This window comes from Lampetra fluviatilis, chromosome 31 (genome assembly GCF_964198595.1).
Source record: "Lampetra fluviatilis chromosome 31, kcLamFluv1.1, whole genome shotgun sequence".
NCBI lineage: Eukaryota > Metazoa > Chordata > Hyperoartia > Petromyzontiformes > Petromyzontidae > Lampetra > Lampetra fluviatilis.
Window position 1 is genome coordinate 2,112,391 of NC_136305.1, and position 24,850 is coordinate 2,137,240.

The window sequence follows — 24,850 nt, forward strand, 5'->3', positions numbered from 1 at the left end:
TGGAGTGACAAAGGGCCGAACATTACCATTGATGTCATTCATATTTGTTCGGCTATTAGGCAGCGTTGATTGGTTATGACGACGTTGAAGTATTTCTCAGCCCGTGCGTGTTAACAGCCACCGCCATAAGCCCCCCCCCCCGCCTACTGAATCCCGACTTGAAAACGAAGAGAAGGTCGGGTTATGAATGGCTGGGTCAGTGGGTGACGCTCGTGTGCGTGCGGGGGACCCGGGCGGGTGCTCGCTCCATACAGCACTTGCCCCAAACCGCCTGTTGAATGCTTATACGGGGGGGGGGGCATCTTGAGTCTGAGGATTCGGGCAAATGGAATGGGTGATGCCGCAAAAAGGTTTCTCTCGGAGCTGGTTGCTAAAATCCGTAGAAGGTGGGAGACATCAGAGGGGGGAGGGGGTTGGAGGGGGGGTGGATGGAGATCGAGGGGGGGGAGGAGCGGGCTTGGTACGAAGGCACGGGGTGGGGGGTGGTGCAAGCGTTTTGCACAGCGTGGCGGTGGCGGTGGCCGTGGTGGCTGGCTGCGTGAAGGTTTCCTGCGTTGAGCAAGGCAGGCGGTCCCGGCGGAGGGGACTCGTTTAGAACAGCCGCCCCCCGGAGGGACCACGGCTCTGTTGCGTTCTGCTTCTCGCGACGTTTGTGTTGAAGGATTCCGTGAAGGCGGCACGTACAGTGTGTGGTGGCAGGTGTCGCGTGTTTGTTGTTGTTGTTGTGGTGGCGGTGGTGGTGGGGAGCGGTGGCGCATCGGTTAGCACGTTGCACTGCGAACCCGGCGGACCCGAGTTCGATTCCCGCTCCTCCTCCTCCCCCTCCTCCGTACGGCTGATGTATATGCGGAGCAAATAACTGCATTTCTCACGGCCACCAAACACCAGTGACGGTTATCTGAGCCGGTCCTGGTCCCTCCCCTAGATCTACTCGGCCTCAAATGAGTGCCCGATGCGGTTTGCGGTAAACATCGTGACGTGGGTGGCTGCTGACGAGGGGCGGGGGGGGGGTCTCTGTCTTTGAGAATGAGACGAAATGTTACAACAAGAAATTCGTTTCGGGTTGGTATTTAAATAGGCGTATATTAATTAGACTTGCTATTTTCGTCGTAATATTTGAACGCGTTACGGCACGCGTCCCACTTCTGCACAGCAGCGACGTGCGGCTGGAGGTTTTGATGCTGCATAAATCCAATTTTGTGTTGTATGATCTTTCATTGTTTCTTCATGGGAAATGGCTCGTGTAGGTTAATTCGATTTCTTTTTAATCCACCACACGTGTGAATCTATGTAACAATGATTATTTTCTCCCTTTGTATTCGTCTCCGTTTGCACCACTCCACTTTGTGTCGCTTATCTCGCACGACTCGCAGTTTGAAGCACAACGCTTTATGTTAATGCGTCTCTCGTGGGTTTTGAAAAAAAATATTTACAGCTGATTGACAAACCGACGCTGGATGAAGGCTACCAGCGCTCGTTTGCTTTCCCGCAATGGCGGCGGTGAGGGTTGATTATTTTTAATTGATTATTTTTACTTGATAATTTTTTTTACTGATTATTTTTATAACCACACTTCACCACGCCATGTTCTTGATCCAGAATCTTCTTTTTAAACAGATGGTCCAGTTGGGCGTGGGTCAGCCAGTCGCAACGACAAACAATACAAGAAAAGACGATGGGAGTGCAGAGCATAGGAAAGATGAGCAAGTCACGAGAAATAAACTCAACACCTTTTATTTTACCAGGTAAAAGCCAATGACCTATTCGTTATTTTTCAGAAGTGACCTGGCCACAAATGATAGCTCAACGATGTGGCTTATTTGGAAATGTATAGGAGCCAAATACTCTTAAGCGCATGTTTCTAATCACACTCGGGTCGCTGGGTTCATCGTGCAATATGCTAACCACTGTGCCACCGCTCCAACCATATGCAGCATTCAAAATTAATGTGGTTGTAAATGTCTATACGTAAGAGTTATTCTTCCTGCTGTATCATTACTGCTTCATTATTATCAGAATGTCCACGTAATTGTAATTGCTATCGCCTTATTGTGACCTGGGCACCCTACTCAGTGACCATTAATATCTCTCAAAACTAAAGTATATATATATTTTTAAAAAGCCTACGCCGTAAAAAAAAAGCCATTAGCGGAGACATGTAAGATAGCCATTTTTAATTTACTTCACCGTGGGGGAAAAGGGAAAAAGAAACGAAAAGGGAAACAAAGAGAACGAGAGAGACCACGACGCTTTCGATGTGGGGATTGGCGGTTTTTAATCGTGAGGCAGCCGAGCGAGCATGGTTCGGCGTTGGAAGACTCTTGTCTCGATCCCGCACAGAGCGCTCTGCGCTGTTTGTGGGGGGGGGGCTGGGGTTTGTCGTGGGGCGGCAGAGCGAGGGGGAGAGAGGGCGGGGGGGGGGGTCGAGGGGAGGCGAGGTGGCTGGTGTGTAGGGGGGGGGGGAAGAAGGAAAAGCGTGAGGCGAGATTATTATTTCTTTAGGAGCAGGGAGCAGCAGCAGCAGCAAAAATCGTCGTCATCATCATCAGCAGCAGCAGCAGGGGACTGGGAGCGCAGCTTCGTGATATCCGCTTGAATGTTTTCATTGTTTGTCTGCTTTGCCGTCGTCGTTAAGATCTCGCGCGTCCACTGGCGGCTTGCGCTGGGACGGCTGCGCGTGCCCTTCCACCCCTGGGCCTCCACGCCGCCCGCCCGCCTGCCCGCCCGTCCGCCCGTCCCGCCCGCCCCTCGCAAGCTTTCCCGTGTCCCCTGAGCTCTACAGCCCTCCAGCATTTCGATCGATACGATGGTCTTGTTGTTCAAAAATGGATCTGGCTTCCGAGCAGCCGTTGCAGCGCTCCTCCAGTACTTTACAGCACGCACCTGGGACGGGGGGCTTATTTATTTATTTGGCCTCTGCGTTTGCTTTTTTTGTTCTGATTCCCCGTAGCGCGATCGCGTTGCGTGCGTCGGTCGTTCTTTCTGTTGCTTTTCAAAACTGTTGGAACACGTCGACTGTCTCCGTGCTAAGTGCGGAGTGGTTGGATTACTTTCAACAAATCCAGCACCCCCCCCCCCCCCCGCTGACTTGGACGCAAAGTGCCGTGCGGCTAATTCGAACTGCACGTGGCACCAGTGGCCCTGGCTGCTGCCAAGTGTACAGGTGGTGCGATTGTACAGGGCCGGAGGGGGGGCGGGGGTGATTACAATGCTTGGGCGCCCCATTTTGTTCCTTGCGCCAGGGCCCACGCTGGACACGTTTGCCCCCACTGACTGCGTGGCGCAGTTATTCACGTGCCGCACTGTGAACCCGAAAGGCCCGAGTTCGATTCCTGACCAGGGCCGACATCGGTGGTCGGTGATTTCTAAACCCCGGTCCTGGGCCACGTCCTTAACAAACCCACTCTTGACTCTTGATGGTTTTGACATTTTGTTGACCCCAGATCACTCTTGCACATGGCATGTGTCGCTCTTCATCCAACAGTAGCATGAGCACGGAATGTAAATTATTATTCCGGCCTTAATGGTCAGCAGACTGCGAAATGAAAGTGGTCACCTGAATTAGATTTTTCGTTGATGGCCAACATCAATTGCAATTCATATCTGAACTTTACCAATCAACGCTGATCAGCCTGGTCAAGTAAATTCAAACAACCTACTAACGGGAGGCCTTCATCCAGCAGTGGGATCTCAAAAGGCTCTTCATCACGTGACTGCATTGTTGCAATAGAATATCACAGTATTATACAATAATACAGACAAAGGGCTCTTCTTTAGAACTGATTTTTGCGTTTAGTTTGTCCTTCCTCCTATAAGCACGGTTGGCTACGTGCAGTACGAATGAAGTTCAATGTACACGGGGACATTATCGTGACAGACTCGGTTCTGGACACGCATGTTCCGAGACAGGTTCTGCCCGGAATGCAAAGCCGCCTCCAGTGACCGTGGCAGGAAGTGAGAGAGAGGGGGGGCTTAGAGGTTAAAGTTTGACGTGGTGCTAAAGGTCGAGATGTGTTGAAGTACATCAGAAAATATCTCCGCTGACATTGGGGGGGGGGGGGGGGTGGGGGGTTATTTCCTAAGAGACGAGACCTGGGAGGCAATATTCTTTAGATAACATGAACACCGTCGGATTCTGATCATACAACAAACAGACAACTAAAAATAATAGCCTCCATATATATATGAAGGAGACATTGCCTGCTGGTCTCCACCATGATGCGAATGATAATTTTGAGTGACGTTTACCTGGATAATTTTGCAGACGTGTTGCAAAAAGAGAGGGAGGGCCCTTGTCTGTAAGATTGGTTGTTGATCAACATTGATTCAGGCACGCGTGATTGTGCTGATGAGATGCTGTATGTCGAAACTGGTCCAGAGTTTGCTTGAATCAATGCTGCTGAAATTATGCACTCGCAGAAGCTCGTGCAGCTGATAAGTTACGTAAGATATACCTAAAACGTTTTATGTGCAGAGACGTATATTAAGGAGGCTTTTCTGATTATTTATTTAGTTATAAACCAAGCAGACCTCAATTTCCTGTAAAGGCCTTCATCAATCCACTGCTGGATGGAGGCTGCCTTCGGTCATCAGGGTTGGTTGACCATACTTCGCCACGCTGGTTAGTGTGGGTTTATGAAAGAGGCAGCCCAGAATCGGTTCATGAATCGCTGGCGACTGATGTTGGCCATGGCTGTGATTCAAACTCGGGTCATTGGGTTCACAGTGCAGTCCGATAACCACTACACCTCTGCATCACTGTTCATTTTCTTAGCATAAAAAAAACATTCTTCTGGCTTTCGAGATTTGTAGTCACCATGCAGTATTTGATTAATCGGCCAAACTGTGGACTTGTTTTAACCTTTTGGGTCTTATTAGCAGTCGGGTCTCTCTCATCCAGAGTTTATATTTTTAAACATCACAAGCCTGTAAGACCAAGAGGCTCATGGCTAAGACAAAAATAATGTGGGAGATACGGAACGTATGTATATTTTCTTTGTCTATTTTATGACTAAGTAATCTCTACAACAGTGTAGAATACGTTTTTATACAACATACTAGCTTTACTACCCGGCTTCGCCCGGGACTTGGATTCTCGACGCCCGGCCGTCTTTGTCTCCCCAGTGGCGATGTTCACACCACGGTTACTCGTTTGAGGCTGAGTCGACCTAGGGGAGGCCCAGGACCGGTTCAAATGATCGTCACAGGTGGTGGTAGTAAGTGGGAATCGAACTCGGGTCGCCGAGTTCATAGCGCAGCGCACTAACCTCTACACTACCGCTCGCCCCACACACGTGCCCCCCGTCCATAGGTACACATACACGCGCTCACCACTCACCCTCAACACTCACCACTCACCCTCACCATTCACCCTCACCATTCTCCCTCACCACTCTCCCTCACCACTCTCCCTCACCACTCTCCCTCACCACTCATCCTCACCAATCACACCCTCACCAATCACCACTCACCACTCACCCTCACCACTCACCACTCACCCTCACCATTCACCCTCACCATTCTCCCTCGCCACTCTCCCTCACCACTCTCCCTCACCACTCTCCCTCACCACTCATCCTCACCAATCACACCCTCACCAATCACCACTCACCACTCACCCTCACCACTCACCCTCACCACTCACCCTCACCATTCTCCCTCACCACTCTCCCTCACCACTCTCCCTCACCACTCATCCTCACCAATCACACCCTCACCATTCACCCTCACCACTCTCCCTCACCACTCTCCCTCACCACTCTCCCTCACCACTCTCCCTCACCACTCATCCTCACCAATCACACCCTCACCAATCACCACTCACCACTCACCCTCACCACTCACCGTCACCACTCAACCTCCCCTCACCACTCACTAATCACCACTCACAATCGCCACTCACAACCGCCCTCACCATTATATTTTTGCCCCAGTCAACGCCGGATATTTCCCATTCGTAGCAGTTTATATCAACTCTATAAGCAACTTATATTAAACAGGAAGCACGATCTTAAAGTAATTTACAACCTTCGATTAGTCCTTTGTGCGATTCAAAGAATCGATTCCTGGCATGTTGGGGGTTTACATTTTGAATGATAGAGTTTCATTTTCATTGTTTTTTTATTTTTTCAGGAGTTTTTAATTACATTTTTGCCCCGGTCAACGCCGGATATTTCCCGTTCGTAGCAGTTTATATCGACTTTAAGCAACTTATAGTACACGGGAATCGTCCGAATGTAAAGGAATCTGCAACCTTCGATTCCTTTGCGCGATTCAGAGAATCGATTTTTGGCGCGTCGGGTTTAAAAGTAATTACACAGTTGTTTTTTCATTGGTATGTAATGTTTGAAAGTTTTCATAAGATTTTAAATGTATTTTCCCCCCGGGCAACGCTGGGTATATCGAGTTTATACGACAAATGCGTGCGCATATTTTTAACGGGAATTAAAAATGGCGTCCACCCGGCAGCGAATGCGTCGCTACCCGTTGCCAGGGGCAACCGCCGTCCAATGAAACTGCGTATGGTCCGGCGACACACACACAGACAGACAGACAGATTTGCGATTTTATATATATAGATTTCTGAATGCACCCAGGTCTTGTAGGATATATGGAGCTAAGCAGGCTTTGGGCCTGCATAGTGCTTGGATGAGCAACCAACATCCATAATAGGTGTTGTAGGTTGCCGGGCTACGTGTTGGGCAGCAGAGGGCTATGCAGCCAAATCCATTGTTGTACTGCACCTCTATGCTGCCATGTCTATTTTCCCCCCACCTTAACCAAACTGCACTGACGGGCCCGCGTGTGAAATTTGATCAAATATCCGCCTGCGACCCACACGGCGTGGGTAGGCCGTCATCCAGCCGTGGATTGACCAAAATGGGCTGTACATGATGTCACACGGGGTCCCTCAAAGAATGGAACATACCTCGAGATGACAAACCGACGGGGTGACTGAACGTGAATGCAGCTGCGTACGGCACACCCACGTGTCTTTTTGGCGCGTTGCCTTCTGCAGGAGCTTTATCCGAAAGGTGCCACTTTCCGATTTGCTGGGATAATGGATTCGTTGTTGTTGTTGTCCACACTCGGACTGCAGGGAATCTCTGGAGTTCGATTAACTTCCCTCTAGGCCTGAAAACCAACCGCGGGCAGTTCGCGGGAACCTAAAATCTGCTCCTGCGAGCGACGCTGCTCACCGACCTTCTTATACGAGAGCCGGGCGACTGTAATGATCGAGCCTTGGCCGTAACTCACGATAAATTGCCTCGAAAGTAAAAAAAAATCATGAATGGACTGCAGCGCGTGCAGCGGCGGCGGCGGCACGGGCTGCTTTACTGCCACGTGTAATTGCTGTCTTCCCCGTGTGTAAGCGTTATGGGAATCATTTATGAGATTATTTTTTAATGAATAGACATTCTGTCGTGTTGGTATTTTTTTTATTATTATTAACCACCGTCCAAATATGGCTGCGTCCAATTATAACGTTCGTTGGTGGAGGGGAGGTGGGGGGGCCACGATGGAACCTTGGCTGTGCAATTATAATGCAGAAGGTGCGCGAGTATTGTAATGATGCTGGTTGTAATCGCCAGCGAAAATGCCCTACTCTTCTAGATGGTAAATGTTGTGGGTTCGCTGTCCAACACGCAGGCCTGCTGAAAACGCATCGGCACGTTTTGTTCACGTGACTAAAACCTTACCGATTGGCTGTTTGGCTGTGTCGGGCGGAGGTGGCTTTTACGACACGTTTTACGTCTCCGCGATCTTAACCAAAAAAAAAACGTGACCGTGAATGCCAAAAGCGTTGGTCAAGGTGCAGTCCCCAAAAGTGCTTGGTCACGCCGCTACTGGCCAAAGGGCCCTCCCTCCCGCTCGATGGCGCTCCAGAGAGCCCCTCGAGGGGGTGTATTTGGCCTACTCTTCCATGCCACCCAGACGTCTTAAGGAGGCAAGAGTACCCACACTTTACCCCGCCACATGCCACCTGCCGACCTCTGTCCACCCTGCTAGCTGGACAGAGGGTGGGTGGAGGAGATTTGAGAAGCTGGTGGTGACCTCTGGATAGCAAGTCCAGTCCACTGTACGTATGTACGTTGAACTTCTTTCGCACCGTACGTGACCAACCGTGCTAATCGCAGCTGTGGGAGGAAGGACACCAAACGAAATGCTAAAAGCAGTTCTAAAGAAATGAGTTCGTCAATCTGGACGATTTAAAATTGCATAGCTCCATTTGCTTTCTCATATCGAAAGGAAGAGCATTCCAGACGACCGCAGAAGCGCATCTGAAAGCGCGCGATGCGGTCACCATCTTTGTTCCATAGCTTGCCAACAGCTGCTGCTGTGGCAACATCCCGTAATGTAAAGTAAAAAAGTCAAATTATTTCCACATTACGAAATAGATAAAAACAACATAAGGGCCATGATTGCTAGTAGTGGCTGGGCCGTGTTAATGGTGTCACATGTCGGTTATGGCTGTTGCGATTGAAGTGTGGAGTTGTATTACTGGGAGGACCAGATGTTCCCATTAATTGACGCTGCCACCCCGACTACGCTTCCAATGAGGGGTGGAGCAGTGCCTGGAGTCATCGATAGTGATCGGTTCTTGAGCTCACAGTGCATATGCATTGGTGTGGCGGTGTTACTGTGGTGTGGCAGTGTTTCTGTAGTGATGCTGTGTTAGTGTTTCTGTGTTTCTGTGTCTGTGTTTCTGTGGTGTGGCTGGGATACTTTTGGTTGCAGTGTTTCTGTGGTCTGGCTGTATTTAAGTGGTCTGGCTGTATTTAAGTGGTCTGGCTGTATATCCTCGAGTTGATGTTTTCCAACGTTTAATGTTGCAATGTTTTGTGGGGTGGAGCGTCCGCGCATTGGTTAACGCGCTGCCCTACAAACCTAGCGATAACTCGAGTTAGATTCCCAGCGACGGCTAACGAACATTGGTGAAGCCTGAACCATTTGCCGACGCGCACTGACCAGCATGGCGGAGTATGGTCTAGCAACCCCCATGACTGACATCGCATGGGCCCGAGACCTTCATCCAGCAGTGGATTGACAAAGTGCTGAGAAATGTTGTACTGTATATGCAATGGGCTGCTCTTCATCCCGCGAGCCAGGAAGCCGAGTCTTAAGAAGACCAGCAAAGTGACAGCTCATTGGCTTGATGTGTTACTTTCTCATAGAGGTTATTTATTTGCTGCAACGCGATTGAAGTCCTGCGTGGAGCTGTCAGCTGACGGTGAGAGTTGTGATTTGAGTTTGAGTTGTTGGGGGCGCGGGTGAGGGGCGGGGGTTAGAGAGTGAACGGCCTTTGTCTCCCGACCCCGTGGGTCATTTACGGCTGGATGGATCTAGCAGAGGGCTCAGTGTCAGTTTTAAATATCCGCCACTGATGTTGGCCGAGGTTTGGCGTCGGCGGTCGTAGCGGTTTATGGACGTGGTGCAGAAACGTGCCCCCCCTTCCACCAGCGGTGTGACGTGCGGCCCTCATTTGTGTCCACGGGGCCGGTTGTCGGTCTTGGTACGGAGACGCTGCCAGCGCGCGCGGTCGCGTCCGGTGATTATCAGCGAGAGATTTACGCGCTCCCTGCACGTGCTCGCTCTGGGAAATAATAATAATGATGATACTGATCGGTCCGTTCATTAGGCCTCCTCGTACGGTTCTTTCGCAGCTGCTGTGAAACACGCGTCAGTGTGTGCATGCGGGAAATATGTTCGCGTTTGCCATTGGTGTAAATAGTACGCACGTTGAATATGATGCGACAGTTGTGTAAATCGGTGATGGGAGTGGAACGGCAGCGTTTTGGCGAGTGCACCTCTGTGAACCCGACGACCTGACTTCAAATCCCGGTCATGGCTAACATCAGCGGTGATATCGGATCCAGATCTGGTGAAGTGTGGTGAAGAAACCCCCCGCGACATGGCATGAGAGGAAGCCTGCATCCAGTATTTTATTTTTTTACCAGGTAAGGCCTACGGAGCCATGTAGCTCTTTTTCAGAAGTGACCTGGCCACAAAATATAGCTCAACGAAGTGGCTTATCGTGTGGACTATTTTTAGCAGCCAAATACTCTAAACACGCACAGTTTTTAAATGTGGAGGGAAAAACCGGGGGATCTGGAGAAAAATCCACGCGACCACGCGGAGAGAGAGAGAGATACGCCAACTCAGCAGGTGTCGGGGTCGGCATCGAACCCACGACCTCCTGTACACCAGGCGAGGTAGTTAACATCTCAGCACCATGGAACCCAAGTGGTGAATTGACAAAAGGGTGCAGAGCCGGTCTTATCGGATGCCGTCCGCCACGTGTGACTGATGGTTCCGGCGGTAGCGCGGATGCTCGGGGAGTCCTTCTACATGCAGCGCAGGCGGCTCCTGCGGTCAGCAGAACAAGATTGGTTTCTGGTAGCAAAGTGCACAAGACATCCGGTGCTTTCACGTACCGCAGGGTTATTTGATTATTTAATTTACCCCCCTCTGTCTTCTCCACGCTCCGCTCTCTGACCCAGTCGCGTGCGTGCGTCCGTCCAGAGAGCGTGGGCTGAATTGTACTCGCTGCACTCCCAGAGATGATCGGTGGCCCATCTCTGATGCTGACAGAGCGGCTCTGTGGCTTACTTTGTGATCTGCGTGTCGACCGGAGTGGGGCTGATGATGTTTGCGGTCGCGGCTTGAATCGCGAATCGGGTCTTGTTTTGTCGAAGCGGTGAATGCGTCGCGTCGCACGACACCGATGCTACGCGTACAGTACACCAAACATAAGTACAGTACCGTATTGCAATCGATCTGCGCGTGCGCAATTTGATGCGCGTGTGTGCTCCCAGAAATGTCGTTTAATTGAGGAGGCGGTGGATCATTCGCCGCCTCGTGTAAACACACAGAGCAGGTAACGGAAATAACCCACTCTTACCAAGCATGTGGGATTGAATTATTTATAAGTTAGAAGGGGGGGGGGGCGGTGGAAGTAGCTATGGGGATCCCCCACAGGGAGTAGGCAGTCGGATGCTTGAAGCCTATTATTGGAGGGGGGGCACAGCATAGGCCTTGCTCGGACAAATTGTTACAACCGATACAATGTGTGTTCACATCGCATCTGAGTGCAACCACATCTCAAGACGCCGTGGGAGAAGATTGGTGACAATTTGTTTCACATAGGGAGGAAGTCGGCGATAGGCAGAGATAAAAGTGGACTTCACCAGGGGCGGGGAGTGAACAGCACGGATGGCTGGGGGGGGGGAAGGGAGTTTTATTGATGTGGGGGCACCAGAGGAGAGTGAGTGACCACCCACTGAGCCAATGTTGACCGGGGGCTTCTGTAGAAAGCCTTGCTTGCTGGAGTGCAGTGCGCGGAGGGGAGTAGAGTGGGATGAGCAGGGAGAGAGGACAAGCCCGGGGTGAGACCATGGGGAGGAGTTCAATCCTGAATTTGAACCTCAACTGAAATTTCGAGCCAGTGAAGGGAATGGATTGTTGGAGTGATGTGTGCGTTCGTAATGCTGTCCTGATGATCTTTCGATGTTTTGTTGCACGTCTTAATGCTGCTGCTGCTGACGACGACGGCGACGATCACGACGGCAGTGCCGGTTGCAACGATGTTCTTCCGGGCTTTTTCAGTGCCGGCGTCGCTGACGCCTGTCGTTGTGCCCTCCCCGCAGGAGAGAAGCCGTACAAGTGCTCGTGGGTCGGCTGCGAGTGGCGGTTCGCGCGCAGCGACGAGCTCACGCGACACTACCGCAAACACACGGGCGCCAAGCCCTTCAAGTGCAACCACTGCGACAGGTATGCACGCCCCCGCCGACGACAACCCCTCTGCAGCACGTGACCTTGTCAAATCTGGGGGAGGAGGGGGCGGTGGGGGGGAAGGGGACGTACAACATCTCAAGGGGGTGGGTGGGTGGGTGGCACCTACCCCCTTGTCAACAAACAATGGATATCTCCCATCAGCGGTGATTTCACCTCCAACCTGTGTCTCTTCGGACGCGGGGCGGTGACCTCACCTCCACTTGACCCCTGCGACACGGGCTCGTGGAATACGGGGAAGATGTTGAAGCACATTTTAAACACTCGGAGGAGTAATGATTCGGTACGCTGTGGAGACCGGACATGCACGGGCGTCAATTGCGTTGATAGCTTTAGGTGTCTGGCAAACTTTGAAGAAAAGCCGGCACTGGTGATAAATTTTGTACCTAGACTATTTCACTTAACTATAAGAATGTATCGGGGGGGGGGGGGGGGGCGGCGGCGTGGTGGGTAGAACCTTCAGAAGAAGGAGGGGGTGGCTCTGCCCCCTCTAGCCCCCCATTCGAGCGGTGATCTCAAAAAGGAGCGAAGAGACGAAGTCGCGGAGCCACGCGGTTGGCAGAGTGGGGGAGGTGGGGGGAGTGGGGTGGGGGGGATGGGTGGAGGTGGGGGGAGTGGGGTGGGGGGGATGGAGTGGAGGTGGGGGGAGTGGGGTGGGGGGGGATGGAGTGGAGGTGGGGGGGGATGGGGTGGGGGGGGATGGGTGGTTTGGCTGAGCCGGTCGGCGTTACGTCATCCTCTGGCGCTGCGAGCCGGCGTCGTCCGATGGAGTCGGAGGAGCGGGTGGGGTAGGAGAGGGAGAAGATAAAACAATAACAAACAAAATCCAACTTCAGATTTGCGGGATGAGAGTGGATTTTATCCTTGGGCTGCGGGAATGCAAGGCCACGTTTTTTTCTTTTCAGGTTCGCTGGCTTGAGGCTCGGTTCCAGGAGTGTGGTTTTTAAGGCCGCTTTCGTGGATCAGAAATTAGTTTCTATATATATTTATTTTAGATGTCACCTGGAGGCTTCTGGTTTAGCCAGCAGCAATCTGAAGATGTGTGCTTGCCCTGCGGCTCAAGGCACTGAGCCCCTGTCGATTGTCGTGCTTCTGGTGGGAGGGGGGCGGGGGGGCTCTTATCACAGTGGCAAGGAAAGTGTTAAGAACAACAGCTGGCACTTTTTTGCCAAAGCAAAGAGGCAAATCCCCCCCCCTCCTCTCTAGACCATACATAAAACGGCACTGTGAGCGCAAGGCTCTGAACCTCGCTTTGAAGAGTTCACAACTGAGGTGTCCTTTTTTGGCTTCTTGGGTATTTTGGGCGCATCGGCTGAAAGTCTTTCGGGCCAGAGGCTCTCGGTGCTTAGGGGCACGGCGGTGTTACCAATATGCATTTACAGTGGGTCTATAAACAGCTTTCGCTTCACTGTTGGGCTGTTAATTGTTTTTAAGAAAGCCTGGGATTTTGAGTCAAACGCAAACCTGTTAGGTCTTGCTTGAAGGATAAATATATCATTATTATTATTATCACAGTAGCCGCTCGGGGAATCTCAAGTGTTTAGGTTTAAAAAAAAATGTAGAGGTGGGTGGGTCACGCAGAGGTCAGGGCACTGAGCTGGCACCGCTGCCATCCTCGGTCGAAATGTGGGCAGCCGGCTGATTACACCACGTTCTTAAACGTCTCGCACCGATTGTCCCCAGCCTGATGAACGTACGTATGTTGAACTTCTTTTGCGCCGTACGTTGCCAACCGTGCCAATCGGAGGTGCGGTCGTTGGACGCCAATGACTGCGCACAAAAACACGGGTTTCCGCTTAATTTGGCTTACTGCAGCTGTGATGTGCAAATATGTTTTGCATTGATTGATATCTGGGAAACTCGGTCTGTTGGGGAGTTAAATGTTGCGTCTGCTTGAGTGCGGAAAAAGGGGTCAACTGAAGTGACTTCAGAAGGAGCTCTGGGACGCCATTGTCTGGGTCCATTTCCTGGCACAGGGTGATGCACTGCTAGCTGCGGCGTTCTGAGTGTAAATTTCTCCATCTCATGACGTAATGCCGAAAGTGTGATTTGATTCAAAAACGTGTGAGTGTTTTAGACAAACATTTGTATAACCTCTTTATGAACGCAGTAGGAACCAGGCTCACGTGCACTTTAAAGTGACTGCACCGATGCTCAGCTTTTGTGGTCAAAATAGCGCTCACGGGCTCAAAGTTCAACGCGCGGAATGTCCCAGTGGCTGCCTTGAGTGTGCGAGACAGCTGTAAACGCGAATGCTAATTAAGGCGATCGCAAGAGCATTTGCCTTCTGTTCGCCTACTTGTGCCTAATAGCGCAACAATTTGAGAACTGCTGGCACCTGAGCCCTTGCTTGGTGAGCAGGCCCTCCGGCCTTGCCCACCTGCCTTGCCCACCAGCTCTGCCCACCTGCCTTGCCCACCATCCCTGCCCACTCACCCAAAGTCAATCAACACCCTCTCCAATGGGGACTGCCGGGCCGCTCTGCGCGCTGGGAGTCGTGCGGAGTGAGCGACGTGCCAGAAGGCGCAGGCGGTGGCGGGCGACGGCGGTGGGGTGGTGGCAGAAAACCAGCGCCGCTCTCCACCCCACGCTCCCCCCGCACTCCCCCCCCCGGCCTCCCCCCACGCTCCCCGCCCACCACCCCTTAATTAAGAGCTCGCCTCAGAAGCGTTTCTCCAAATCCACGTTAACGGGCTGGCGGTAATGGCCTCGGGCTGACGGGCCCGGTTAAGATAAAATTTTGCCTTGCTGTGCTCGCTCGCCCCCACCTCTCCCACCCCCCTCCTAGTCCTGGTTAGCACCGCAATTACTCACCGGCGGCCGGGTTGCCAGGCTGCCGCTGCCGGATGGCGTGCCGAGTCTGGCCAGCGTGGCCCCCCGTGCCGTCGGCGGGCCACGCAACTTGGCTCTGATTTCCGGCATGAGGGAGCTCGCGCTCAGACCGGGTTTTTGTAGCGCAGCTGCTGAACGGAAGACCCGCTGGATTTTCCCTCTTGCATGGGGAGAATTGTGGCCACCGCGGGGTCCAAGGCGCTCGTAGCGACGGTCTGCTGTTGCCGCCACGATGCTTCGATGTGAACATTGTCGGCTTCCTGACGCCATGCTGCGGATTTTGCGCGAAGGAATCGGTTGTCTCCCATTTGTATGTGGTTCCGCTGAAGGCGGTGGCTTCACCGCCACCCCTGACGCCACTGGAGGAGCTGTATTTATCACAATTAACAAAAGATAATTCATTGCTGGGTTGCAATGTGTGAGCTTGTTTCTGGACGATCCGTTACATCGTTGAGGTGGGGTCATTTGCATAATCACCTCTGTCCTTTACACCAGTGGCGGCTCCTGCAAAATCTCTCAGGGGGGGGCCAAATGTCTGGATGATTGATGAGGATAAGGTCCACCCATGCAATGGATAAATTAACAGCTTAAGCATGTAAAGGCAACTTCACTTCTTTAATATTAATGCAAAATAAAGTGACTCTTACAATACATCTTGTTTGTTTCTATACTCACTATTAAAACAAACCACTCAAGTTTATTTTATTAAAGATTCCACTAGGTGGCGACAAATTATATTGTTGGATGAAACGTGCTTACGTATGATGACGTAAGCACGTATGATGACGTAAGCACGTTAGGGCGAGCCCTCCCGGAAGCCATAGAGAATGCATTGCAGCGCCCCCGTTAGAAAAAAAACATCTTTGAATGTAAGTCTATGGGGCCACTCGGGGCGATTCTCAGCCGGAGTGAAATCGCCCAAAAAGAGGCGGTACTCCACAGAACGTGACATGACGCTGATTGGACTATATCCAGAGGCACAGTGACGGCTAGCGTGACTCTGTGGTTGAATGACATTGGTGGTGCATCGCCCAATCGCCCTAATGAAGAAATCGCCCCTGCTTTACACCAATTTATGGACCTGATATGAAGTATAAATACATTTCTGATTCTAATTGGAGTATCAGGATAATTGTTGGGATATAATGTTGCACCATCCTGGCACTTGAATGAATTGTTGAAAATCGGCGCCGACATTTGATTCTAAAGGATTCTTGGATTTGTTTTTTTCTTTAAGTCTCAGTTCTGTAGTTTCCACCGTTTCATTTGTGCAATGTTCATTCCGTTAGCCTAACAGTGATATTAGCATAACATTCACATTGAATTTGCATAAATAGATGTTCACACGTGCGTTGATTCTTACACACGCGATTCATTGCCTGTATCATGATGGTAAAAACAGAGGAGTCGTCGTCCAAATCCTAAATAAATATGGCCATTCGATGTGTAAAGACATTTCTAAAACAATATATTATGCTTTGTAATGCCGCTGTTCATGTATTGTAGACCAACCCAGAGCTCCTTACAACTCTGACAATATAAAAATCCACTGGCCAATCGACCACCTCTAGGATCAGCTGATGCAAACAAATGTGAGTTTACATTTCACTTAACAGATTTGACAGTCTGCTGCATTCCTGATAGGACTGCAACCTAGCGTACTCGCTCACTCATTCAATTATCTACTCACTCGATCATCCATTCACTCCATTATCTACTCACCCACTCATCCATCCATCCACTCATCGACTCAGTTGGGGGCAGAGTTCCGAAGGCAGGAGGCACAACTGAAGGCCCTTTACCCCCTACAAATTTGAAACAACTTCTAGGAGCCACCGAAAGTGTTCCGCATTCGCCCGCCTCCCAGGTGCAGCATTTCGACTGGTGGCCACCGATGGCGCGGGGTGGCAGTCTCTGGCGACGGCGGTGGCAGCAGCAAGCGATGGCTCTCCGTGCCTTTAGCGGGGCGGGGTGGGGGGTGTTGCGGCGCGGTTGGGGGCAGGTGGGTGGCTCGTCGCCACCCCCCCGTCACGTGGGCACGGCTCCCGTAAGCTCATCTGCTGCTCGTCTAGACGCCACGTGCCCTGCAGCGCAGCGGGCGGGGAGCGCTGGACCGTCGCTCCGCGTGAGGCGCCACGTGTTAAAGGGGAAGGCGCGTGTGTGCTTGTGCGCGTGTGTGTGGGAGCGGTGGTGTAGTGGTTAGCGCGCTGCGCTACGAACCTGGTGACCCGGGTTCGATTCCCGCTCACGGCCAACATCGGTGACGATTATCTGAACCGGTCCTGGGCCTCCCCTAGGTCGACTCAGCCTCAAATGAGTACCTGGTGTGGTGTGTAAACATCGCCACTGGGGAGACAAAGGTGGACGGGCGTGGTGTTGGCCACCCACCCCCTCGTGTGCCGTGCCGGCCTTCATAGGTGCTCGCTAACAGCACTTGCCCCTACAGTCTGTTAAGGCTATACGGGGGATCTTTGTCTTAGTTTTTTGTGTGCGCGTGTGTGTGCGCGCATGCATGCGTGTGTGCCTTCGTGCGCGCGAGGTGGTGCTGGCAGCAGCAGGGGGGCTATTACGTTGAGGTTTTATTTTTTGTTGCTTCCCCCCCCCCTCCCCCTTTAAATGATGTGTGCGCACGACGGTTTGCAACCCGCGCAACCGCTGGCCTGAAAGCTTTCATGCCGTCGGATATTAAAATCTCGCTCGGGGGAAAAAAAAATGTTGGCTTTTTTTTTTTAAACCGGAGAATTATCTAAACGTCCGCAGAGCGAAACGGAGCGTTAATAGAGACCAGTAACGGCGTTGGGGCCCTCCTTGTGTTCATCTTTGCGTCGAGCGTTGAGCGCGTGCGATTCACCTCGGTGCGAATTATCTCGCAAACTCGTCGCATTTCGCAACGTGCCGTGAAGGAACGCGGCTGAAACGCGATGCGCGCGCACCGCCAGTTCCAAGCCAATTTGGCCAAAGCGTCCACGGTAAATAATTTCTCGCGGTCAAACATTTTATTCCAAAAATCTTTCCCTCCCCCCCCCCCTTTCGCCGTCGTAATCAACTGATTTGCTGTGGTTGTGCGAGGACCCCACAGGACCCCTCCGCAGCAGCCGTCTCTACTCTCGCCGCGCGTGCTTTCTCTCCAAGGGTCACCCCGGGTTAACGCCGAGTCTTTTCTTAAAATTGCCTTTTAACCATTTGAGACCTCATTGAGATTCATAATCTCCTTTTGCAAAGGAGACATCGGCAGCGGCCATTTCTCTTTTAATGCACGTCCCTTGCAGTGTCCACGCACATCAGTTGCGTCATCATCATGCCCCGGGTTGGGTACATCATAACGGTAATGCAATTTATGCATTTGAATGACATAAATGACATCATCAATTGAAATAAATTCTGGGCGTGCAAATGTGTTGATTCGTCGATGCAAATGCATTCTCATGCTCGCGACACGTGCGTGGAATTGCACTTGTGAGATGCTGTTTATGTTAAGTGCGTGCAAATGCTGTGCTCATGTTACATTGGGGCTAATGGGGCAGGTATAGTCCTACAAATGAGACGGGTAATACGAGAACTATCCAAATGAGATGGATAAAGGGAAACGAAAGTAATTAATGATTGAATTGTAACCTTGATTCGTCGTAACAATTCACCTATGCACTGCGTGGGTGATTTATTACACGTTTACTACACAAGCAATGAAAGTGATACGCCTTTTGTTATGGGCAGGAATTCATTTCTAACTGATATTCTTTTTTCTCGGGTGTTGGTCGACAGAGGAGCAGCTTGCTTGTGACTCGTAGTAGCCACAGCCATAGCGAAAGGTATACTAGATGTGGTGTGCAGGGTACATATATTTTCCAGGTTGCCGGCCCAGACAGACCCAGCCAAAATTAAGCCAGGGGGGTTTGTGGGTAGTTGTAAAACTTTCGAAATGTCACCATGAAACCCCCACACGAGCATTTGTGCTTGCAAAAGAGGTCACGGGTTCTTTGACGTCCACCTTCGAGCGAATTCATAAATCTCCGCAGAAATTTCTGGGCAACAACGGTGAGATCGGAATCATTGACCCCGTGTGAACTGTGACTGTTAAACAAATTGGAAATTGCTCTGACCCCGCTGGCTCATCCAGTCCCATAAAATAAAAAGCAAGCACAGTAAAACTCCTCTTGTCCACGTACCTGTTAACCGATCTGTTATTTGTGCCTCCGAATTTATCTGCGTGAAATTCCGTTATTCATGCGATGATTCTTCCTCTTTGAGCCATTGCACGGATGGGAAGAGCCACCGGGAATTTGTGGAAAATTCATCCTATAACCTTATTTTTTTTTTCCCTTAAGAAGCAGTCGCACAGCTATTAACTACTGCGCCATGAACCCCGACCGCCTGAGTTCAATTCTTGGCCATGGCAATGATCAGCAGAAAGTGTTTTTTGAACTGGTGTTGAACCACCACCGGGATGTAGCAGTGAAATTTACCTCTTATATTTGAGCATTTTGATTCTTACACTTTTTTCACCATCAACGCCTCGGCGAGTCAAAGCTCTCTTTTTCATGAGCGTCCTGCCAAGTATGCAGCGTCTTCATGCATTGTTTGCATCGCAAAGCCGTGAGAGATGCCGTCAGTTTTGGGGAGGCCTTCATGCAGTAGTGGATAGACCATGGCTGACGAATAACTGCAATGGGTGTCTTGTCCCATGCCCTCCCCCCCCACTGATGTCCTCATCACACGCCGGCCGGTCGAACCAGCGGAGGCTTCGCGGCTTTTGTGGCTCTCAGCGGGAACTGCTGATGAGGCTCTGGGTCATTTTGAGCCTTTGCCACAGGCAATTTCACTTCTGCTGTATTTCAATTTGCCATGTATAAGTTACCAATTTATTTGGAATCGGGAGTTAAAAAGGTGACCGTTTTTTTTTCTTCTTTCTGTTGAACGAGCCCCCGGCGTGTATCACGGGGATTGGGCAGGAGATGCGAGGCGGTGTTTATTTTATTTTTAAAGCTGATGAAATACGAGTAGATTGGTAAATGATCGTGAATCGCAAAAAAATAAACATGCGTTTGTTTTATAGATTGCGTTCTTAAATTAGGACCTTAGAAACTACCGCATTACAAGGAGAGGATGTCGGGATGAGTTTGTAAAGGACGTCCATCATGGGGACGGATTGAAATCGGCCTTGGCGCAGGAGACGGACGCATTGTTGCATCGCGAGACCATGAGCAATGGTGGCTCTCTGGGTTAGGCCTTCATCCAGCAGTGGATGGATCATGGCTGATGATTATCTTTTTTTTTCTTCGAACAATAGCAAACGAAATAGTTGTGAAGTCACAAAAATGGAAATTAACATTTTGTAACCGTGCCAGACAAGCGTGTGCAGTGTGCATCGTTCCGTAGTGACATTAGTGGAGGGCATTAAGAGTTTATGATGTTGGCAAGGCATTGACTCTGACACAGAGAGCTCCTTTGGGGCAGTCGGATTCCAAACAAGTTGTAAGAAACTTTTGCCCTCTTTCCCACAATCACCGAAAAGTGAGCCAGCCCAATTCACGAACTGGGCAAGAGAGTGTTGCATTGGCTCGGATTCCCACAGCAGCCTTGCCAGGCTGAGCCAAATAATGAACCTTTTCTCGGCTCTGTTGGCTCCATAATGATAAGGGAGCCGCCATCAAAGACAGTTTTGATGTCACGGGGTCAACACACATGTCAATGGCGTCCCTTACCTATGTGCAGCGGTTAGCGCGCTGCGCTCCGAACTCGGTGACCCGAGTTTGAGTCCCGCTCATGGCCAACACCAGCGACGATTATCTGAACTGGTCCTGGGCCTACTTCCCTAGGTCAGCTCAGCCTCAAATCAGTACCTAGTGCAGTGTGTAAACATCGCCACTGAAAAGATAAAGGAGGTCCTGCGTGGTGCTGGCCACCCACCCCCTCGTGTACCGTGCCGGCCTTCATAGGTGCTCGCTAAGAGCACTTGCCCCAACAGTCTTTTAAAGCTACACGGGGGATCTTTGATCCTTGTCTTTACCGAGGTAAACTTCAGGGCCATGCTATGAGAAGGCAAATACCTAACCCTGTGTTAAGGAACATTGAAGGAAGGGTGAGTGGCGGTGTGTGGGGAATGAAGAGCACGAGGGGTCAAGGTGTGGTTCTTGAAGCGTCTGGGGCAAGAATCGGAGCGTGGCTGGACTGCATGTAGAACGGCAACGGCTTGGGGCGCCGACGTCAGATTGTCGTGGGAGAGCGCGGCGTCGGAAGCGTTTGTAAGTTCCGGCGCGGGGGTCCTGCATTCGCTCCGCCGACCAGAGAAACACGGCAGTAGTTGTTGACCAGAAGCAGTCGCTTTAAGTGGGTTACGGCAAATTTCTTACGAGCACGAGTCACGTGTTTGCTTGGATGGAATACATTTTGCGAGACATTTATATATATATAACAATAAACGATTTTCGAGAAAAAAAACTGTGGGTTATTAATTCCCTTAAGTAGCCGTGGCTGATCCCGTGTGGCAGCACGATTAGTGGTGCCGTGGCGTGGCGATGGTTTCGGGGCAAATATCACTTCAAGATGTTAGAGCGGTGGACACCGGTAGCAGATTGAGGGTCAAATCTGAATGGAAAAACTGCCAGGCGTGCTCGAGCATCACTTCCTAATGCATCGCCGAATGGGTATCATTTGCTCGGCGTGACGCAAAGGTCGATTGGGTTATAGGGAAGTGGAGAATACTGACGATGTCCGTATCTTATGTGGCCGATCTGTGTGGATGTGTGTTCTTATGTATTGTTAGCGCTATGCTGCATTACGAACCCAGCGAAATGAGTTCAATTCCCGCTCACGGCCAACACCAGTGACGAATATCTGAACCGGTACTGGGCCTCCTCTAGGTCGGCTCGGTCTCAAATGAGTACCTGGTATACTGTGTAAAGCATCTTTCTTTTCTAGGGATCATAGCCGAAATCTTTTCACATTTTTGCAAGAATTTTCCATTAACGGTGATAACAATCGTAGAGACGATTAGCTACAAAATACGAAATAACGCGTGTACTGTGTCAAAAGTGGCAGGTGCGGTGAAGTCGGTGCTTTGGTTGCGCTGTGGGAGGCTGGGGTTGGTGGATCACTGGAGGACGGGATGCGCGTCGTACCAGTGCACGCTTCCGTTGTATCGCCCCGGGCCGGCCTCTTCGCTGAATGGAGGAGGCAGACGAGTCCCTGGGCTCTGTGCCAACTGAGCAGCATTGGGGGGGGGGGGGGGGTACTAAAACCACGGCCGCCGAGTTTCTCAAACAAGCCGGGAGCAAGGGTTGATGCCGCTCGAGCAGTTGGCGACGTCTCTCGGCCCGCGCTGCTACAGCCAAGGGGGGGGGGGGGGGGGGGCTGACTTGAAGTGTGAGCTAAACGGTCCTCGCTTAGCGTGATTTGTGCTCGCTCCTCATTCGGAGTTCCCAATGCATCAAACGGTCGTGACGGTGATTAGCGCGTATTGGCAAGCACCTTATTTTGATGAAATGCCAGCTTTTGCCGTACGCGAAACTCGCCTTGGTAAAATTCGCACGAGAACAGCAGCAGCAGAAGCAGCAGCAGCGGCGGCAAAAGCGACTGCATTCTTCAAAGGGTCGCTGGCAATGTCCATGTGTCCTTGCCGAAGAGGTGTGGGTGGAGACGTGGGGTGGGAGCTCATTTTGAAGCCGCCCCACGGCTCGCGAGGAGAAGGGGGAGGTTTGGTGGCGCCTCTGGTGGATTTTGTCCAGGGCCCGTGGTGTTTCTGGAATCATTAATTGCCGCTGTAGCAGCGGATTGGAATATTGATTACACTCGCGAGGATTGTAAGCGGATTGGGGGCGTTACTGGCCCTGGCTGCGATGGATGGGGCGTGGGAGTGAGTGGCACCCGTGCCCCCCCCCTAATGAATGCACCCCCCACCCCCTCTCCCTGACCCTCACCCGGCAATCTGACACCAAGCTCTTCCAGGTGGTGTCTTCACCACTTTTGACGGAGATGTGCGAGCGGTCGTGAGAGTCAAGGCCGGGTTCTGGGGGGTGCCTTCCTGCTGGGGGTGCAATGATTCGCGGGGCCCCCTGTGAATCGATGACTCGCCTTGTCTTTGACGATCCATGGATTCAAGAATACATTACGTGATTTGATCCGTATGAATACGGTGCATTGCAAAGTGCGGGTTTAATGATTTACCCCTCTCACATTTCAGTTGCCGCGAGTTGTGGTTATTATCCGATAAAAAAAAAAAGTGATGTTTTTCATGTTTTAGTGAATGTAGTGGCATCTAGAGGTTGGAGGGGTTCACATGAACCCGTCACATACACAAAATGAAAGAAAAAAACACTTATTCGATTAAGCTGAAAAATGTATGACAGTCAATGAATCCACGCATCTTAATTGTTAATTCCTTGTTATAGGAGTACATGTATGAGACGCGGCCGTTCCTCTAAACATCGGCCTCCCTCGAAAAAGAAACACCGCCGGTCCCAATGGCTTTTCACGCGGTTGTAAAGGCCATCTTTTTATTTCGGTTGGATGGCGGCGGTGCCGAGTTTGACGCGACGTGATTGCGCGCTTGTGCCGCGAGCGTGAGAATCGACCGTAATTCGACGCGTCGATGGGCGCCGCGACGCCGCAACTTTCGCAAATGATTAGAAGAGGCGCCTTGGAGACACGTTGAAGCGCAGCTTGAAGCGGTGCCGACGTTGACTCGTGTTGCTGGCTTCGTCAAAGCGGTGAGCAATCCACCGTGGCACGGAGCTCCACCCACCGCTGGCTTGTACCAAAAGAATGCAGTCTGATTTACAAAAACAAAAAAACAGAAAATGCCGGCACAATGATCGCCTTGTAGCAAAGATTTCCACATTGCCTTCCCCGCGGCCAAGCTAAAAATGTGTGACCTTGACGACGTCGGCGGCTCGTCTGGCACCTCTGTCCCCGGGCCTTCGCACACTCGCGAGCCCCCCCGCCTCCACTCTCGCGTCAAGCCGGGCGGCACCACATGGGGCCTAGGTTCGAACCCGGGTCCATGCTGCACTTCCAGGAAATCTAACGATCCATGTCGGAGGCCTGAGGCGTGATTCCTGGGTTATTGCGTGAAGACGCAGTTGTTTGTGCGCTGACCGTCTCATGCGTTCACCATCGACCGTGCAGGATGACAGCGACGACATCATCGGCCGTGCCAGCACTGCGCATCTCAGAATCAGAAGATGTACTTGTATTGGAGGAATCTGATGAGCTGTGAAGCTCTTTAACAGAGCTGGTCCGGTCGGTGTGATAGTTCGGAAGTGAAACTACGGCCCGCTCACGACCCCGATATGAGACGAGCTACACTGGCTCCCTATTAAACGTAGGATTTCTGAACCCAGTATGAATGGCCAGAGAATGGGGGCCGGGGTGGGGGACCTCAGACATTGAGCCCGGGGCGGGGGGGGGAAATAGAATGCTGATCCGAACATCGCGTTTGTTATTTTGTCAATGTAAGTTTTGTTTCGGTGATATTCCTCCCCTCCCACCTCCCTTCCCTTCATCCCCTTTCTCTCCCTTCCCTGCTTCACCCACTGCCCCCCCCCCCCCCGGGCGCTATCCCTGCTGTCTTAAGGTAGTGAGCCCGGGGGGTAACTGTAATGGGTCTCCATCTGTGCGAGATTCACCCAAGAGGTTGCGGCTCAACCTCAGACGTTGTGCACACGTGGAATGTTTCCCCTCTGTGACTTCAGTTCTTGGTGTTCAAGAATATTGATAAAATAAAACACGAGATTGCTTCCAAAATTCTCCCTACTCAACCTCCAAGAGTCTGCATGAATCCTCTCCATCCCATCTCGCCGATCGACGCAGTCCACGATCCTCAGCATCCCCCCCCCCCTCACGGTCGATCCGCTGTGCCCGCCACGTTGGTGTGGCGATGCCGGCGGCCAGCGCAGTTTCGGGGTCTCCGGCTTCAAGACCTGGAACGAGTTCCTCCCGGCTCACGTCCGGGATATCCGTCCCTTGAGCCTGAGCCAGTTTTTGCGAGAGGTTTAAAACGGCGCTGTTCCAAAGAGCTACGCGTGATTAGTGAGCATTCGTGATGGACTGGACTCCTTAAAGTTGGGCGATAAGAAATGATGGGACCTATTTGTCATTCCTCGCCATGTTATGAATTGTTGCAATTCAGTGCTGTAATTGATGATGATTTTTTTTGTAACGTGGTGGTGGTGAAAGTGGCGGCCACTTCGTGACCAGAGGGTCGCCTGAACTCATTGCTGCCCAATGA

General features: G+C 51.5%; 1 protein-coding gene across 1 annotated transcript in view; it reads left to right on the plus strand.

Moving 5' to 3' along the window:
* LOC144943435 (Krueppel-like factor 7) overlaps positions 1 to 24,850 on the plus strand; it is a 41,216-nt gene that overhangs the window by 13,776 nt on the left and 2,590 nt on the right. Inside the window, exon 3 of the mRNA XM_078870849.1 lies at positions 11,649 to 11,772. Coding sequence (XP_078726975.1) covers positions 11,649 to 11,772 — 124 coding nt within the window. The remainder of the gene's footprint in view (positions 1 to 11,648; positions 11,773 to 24,850) is intronic.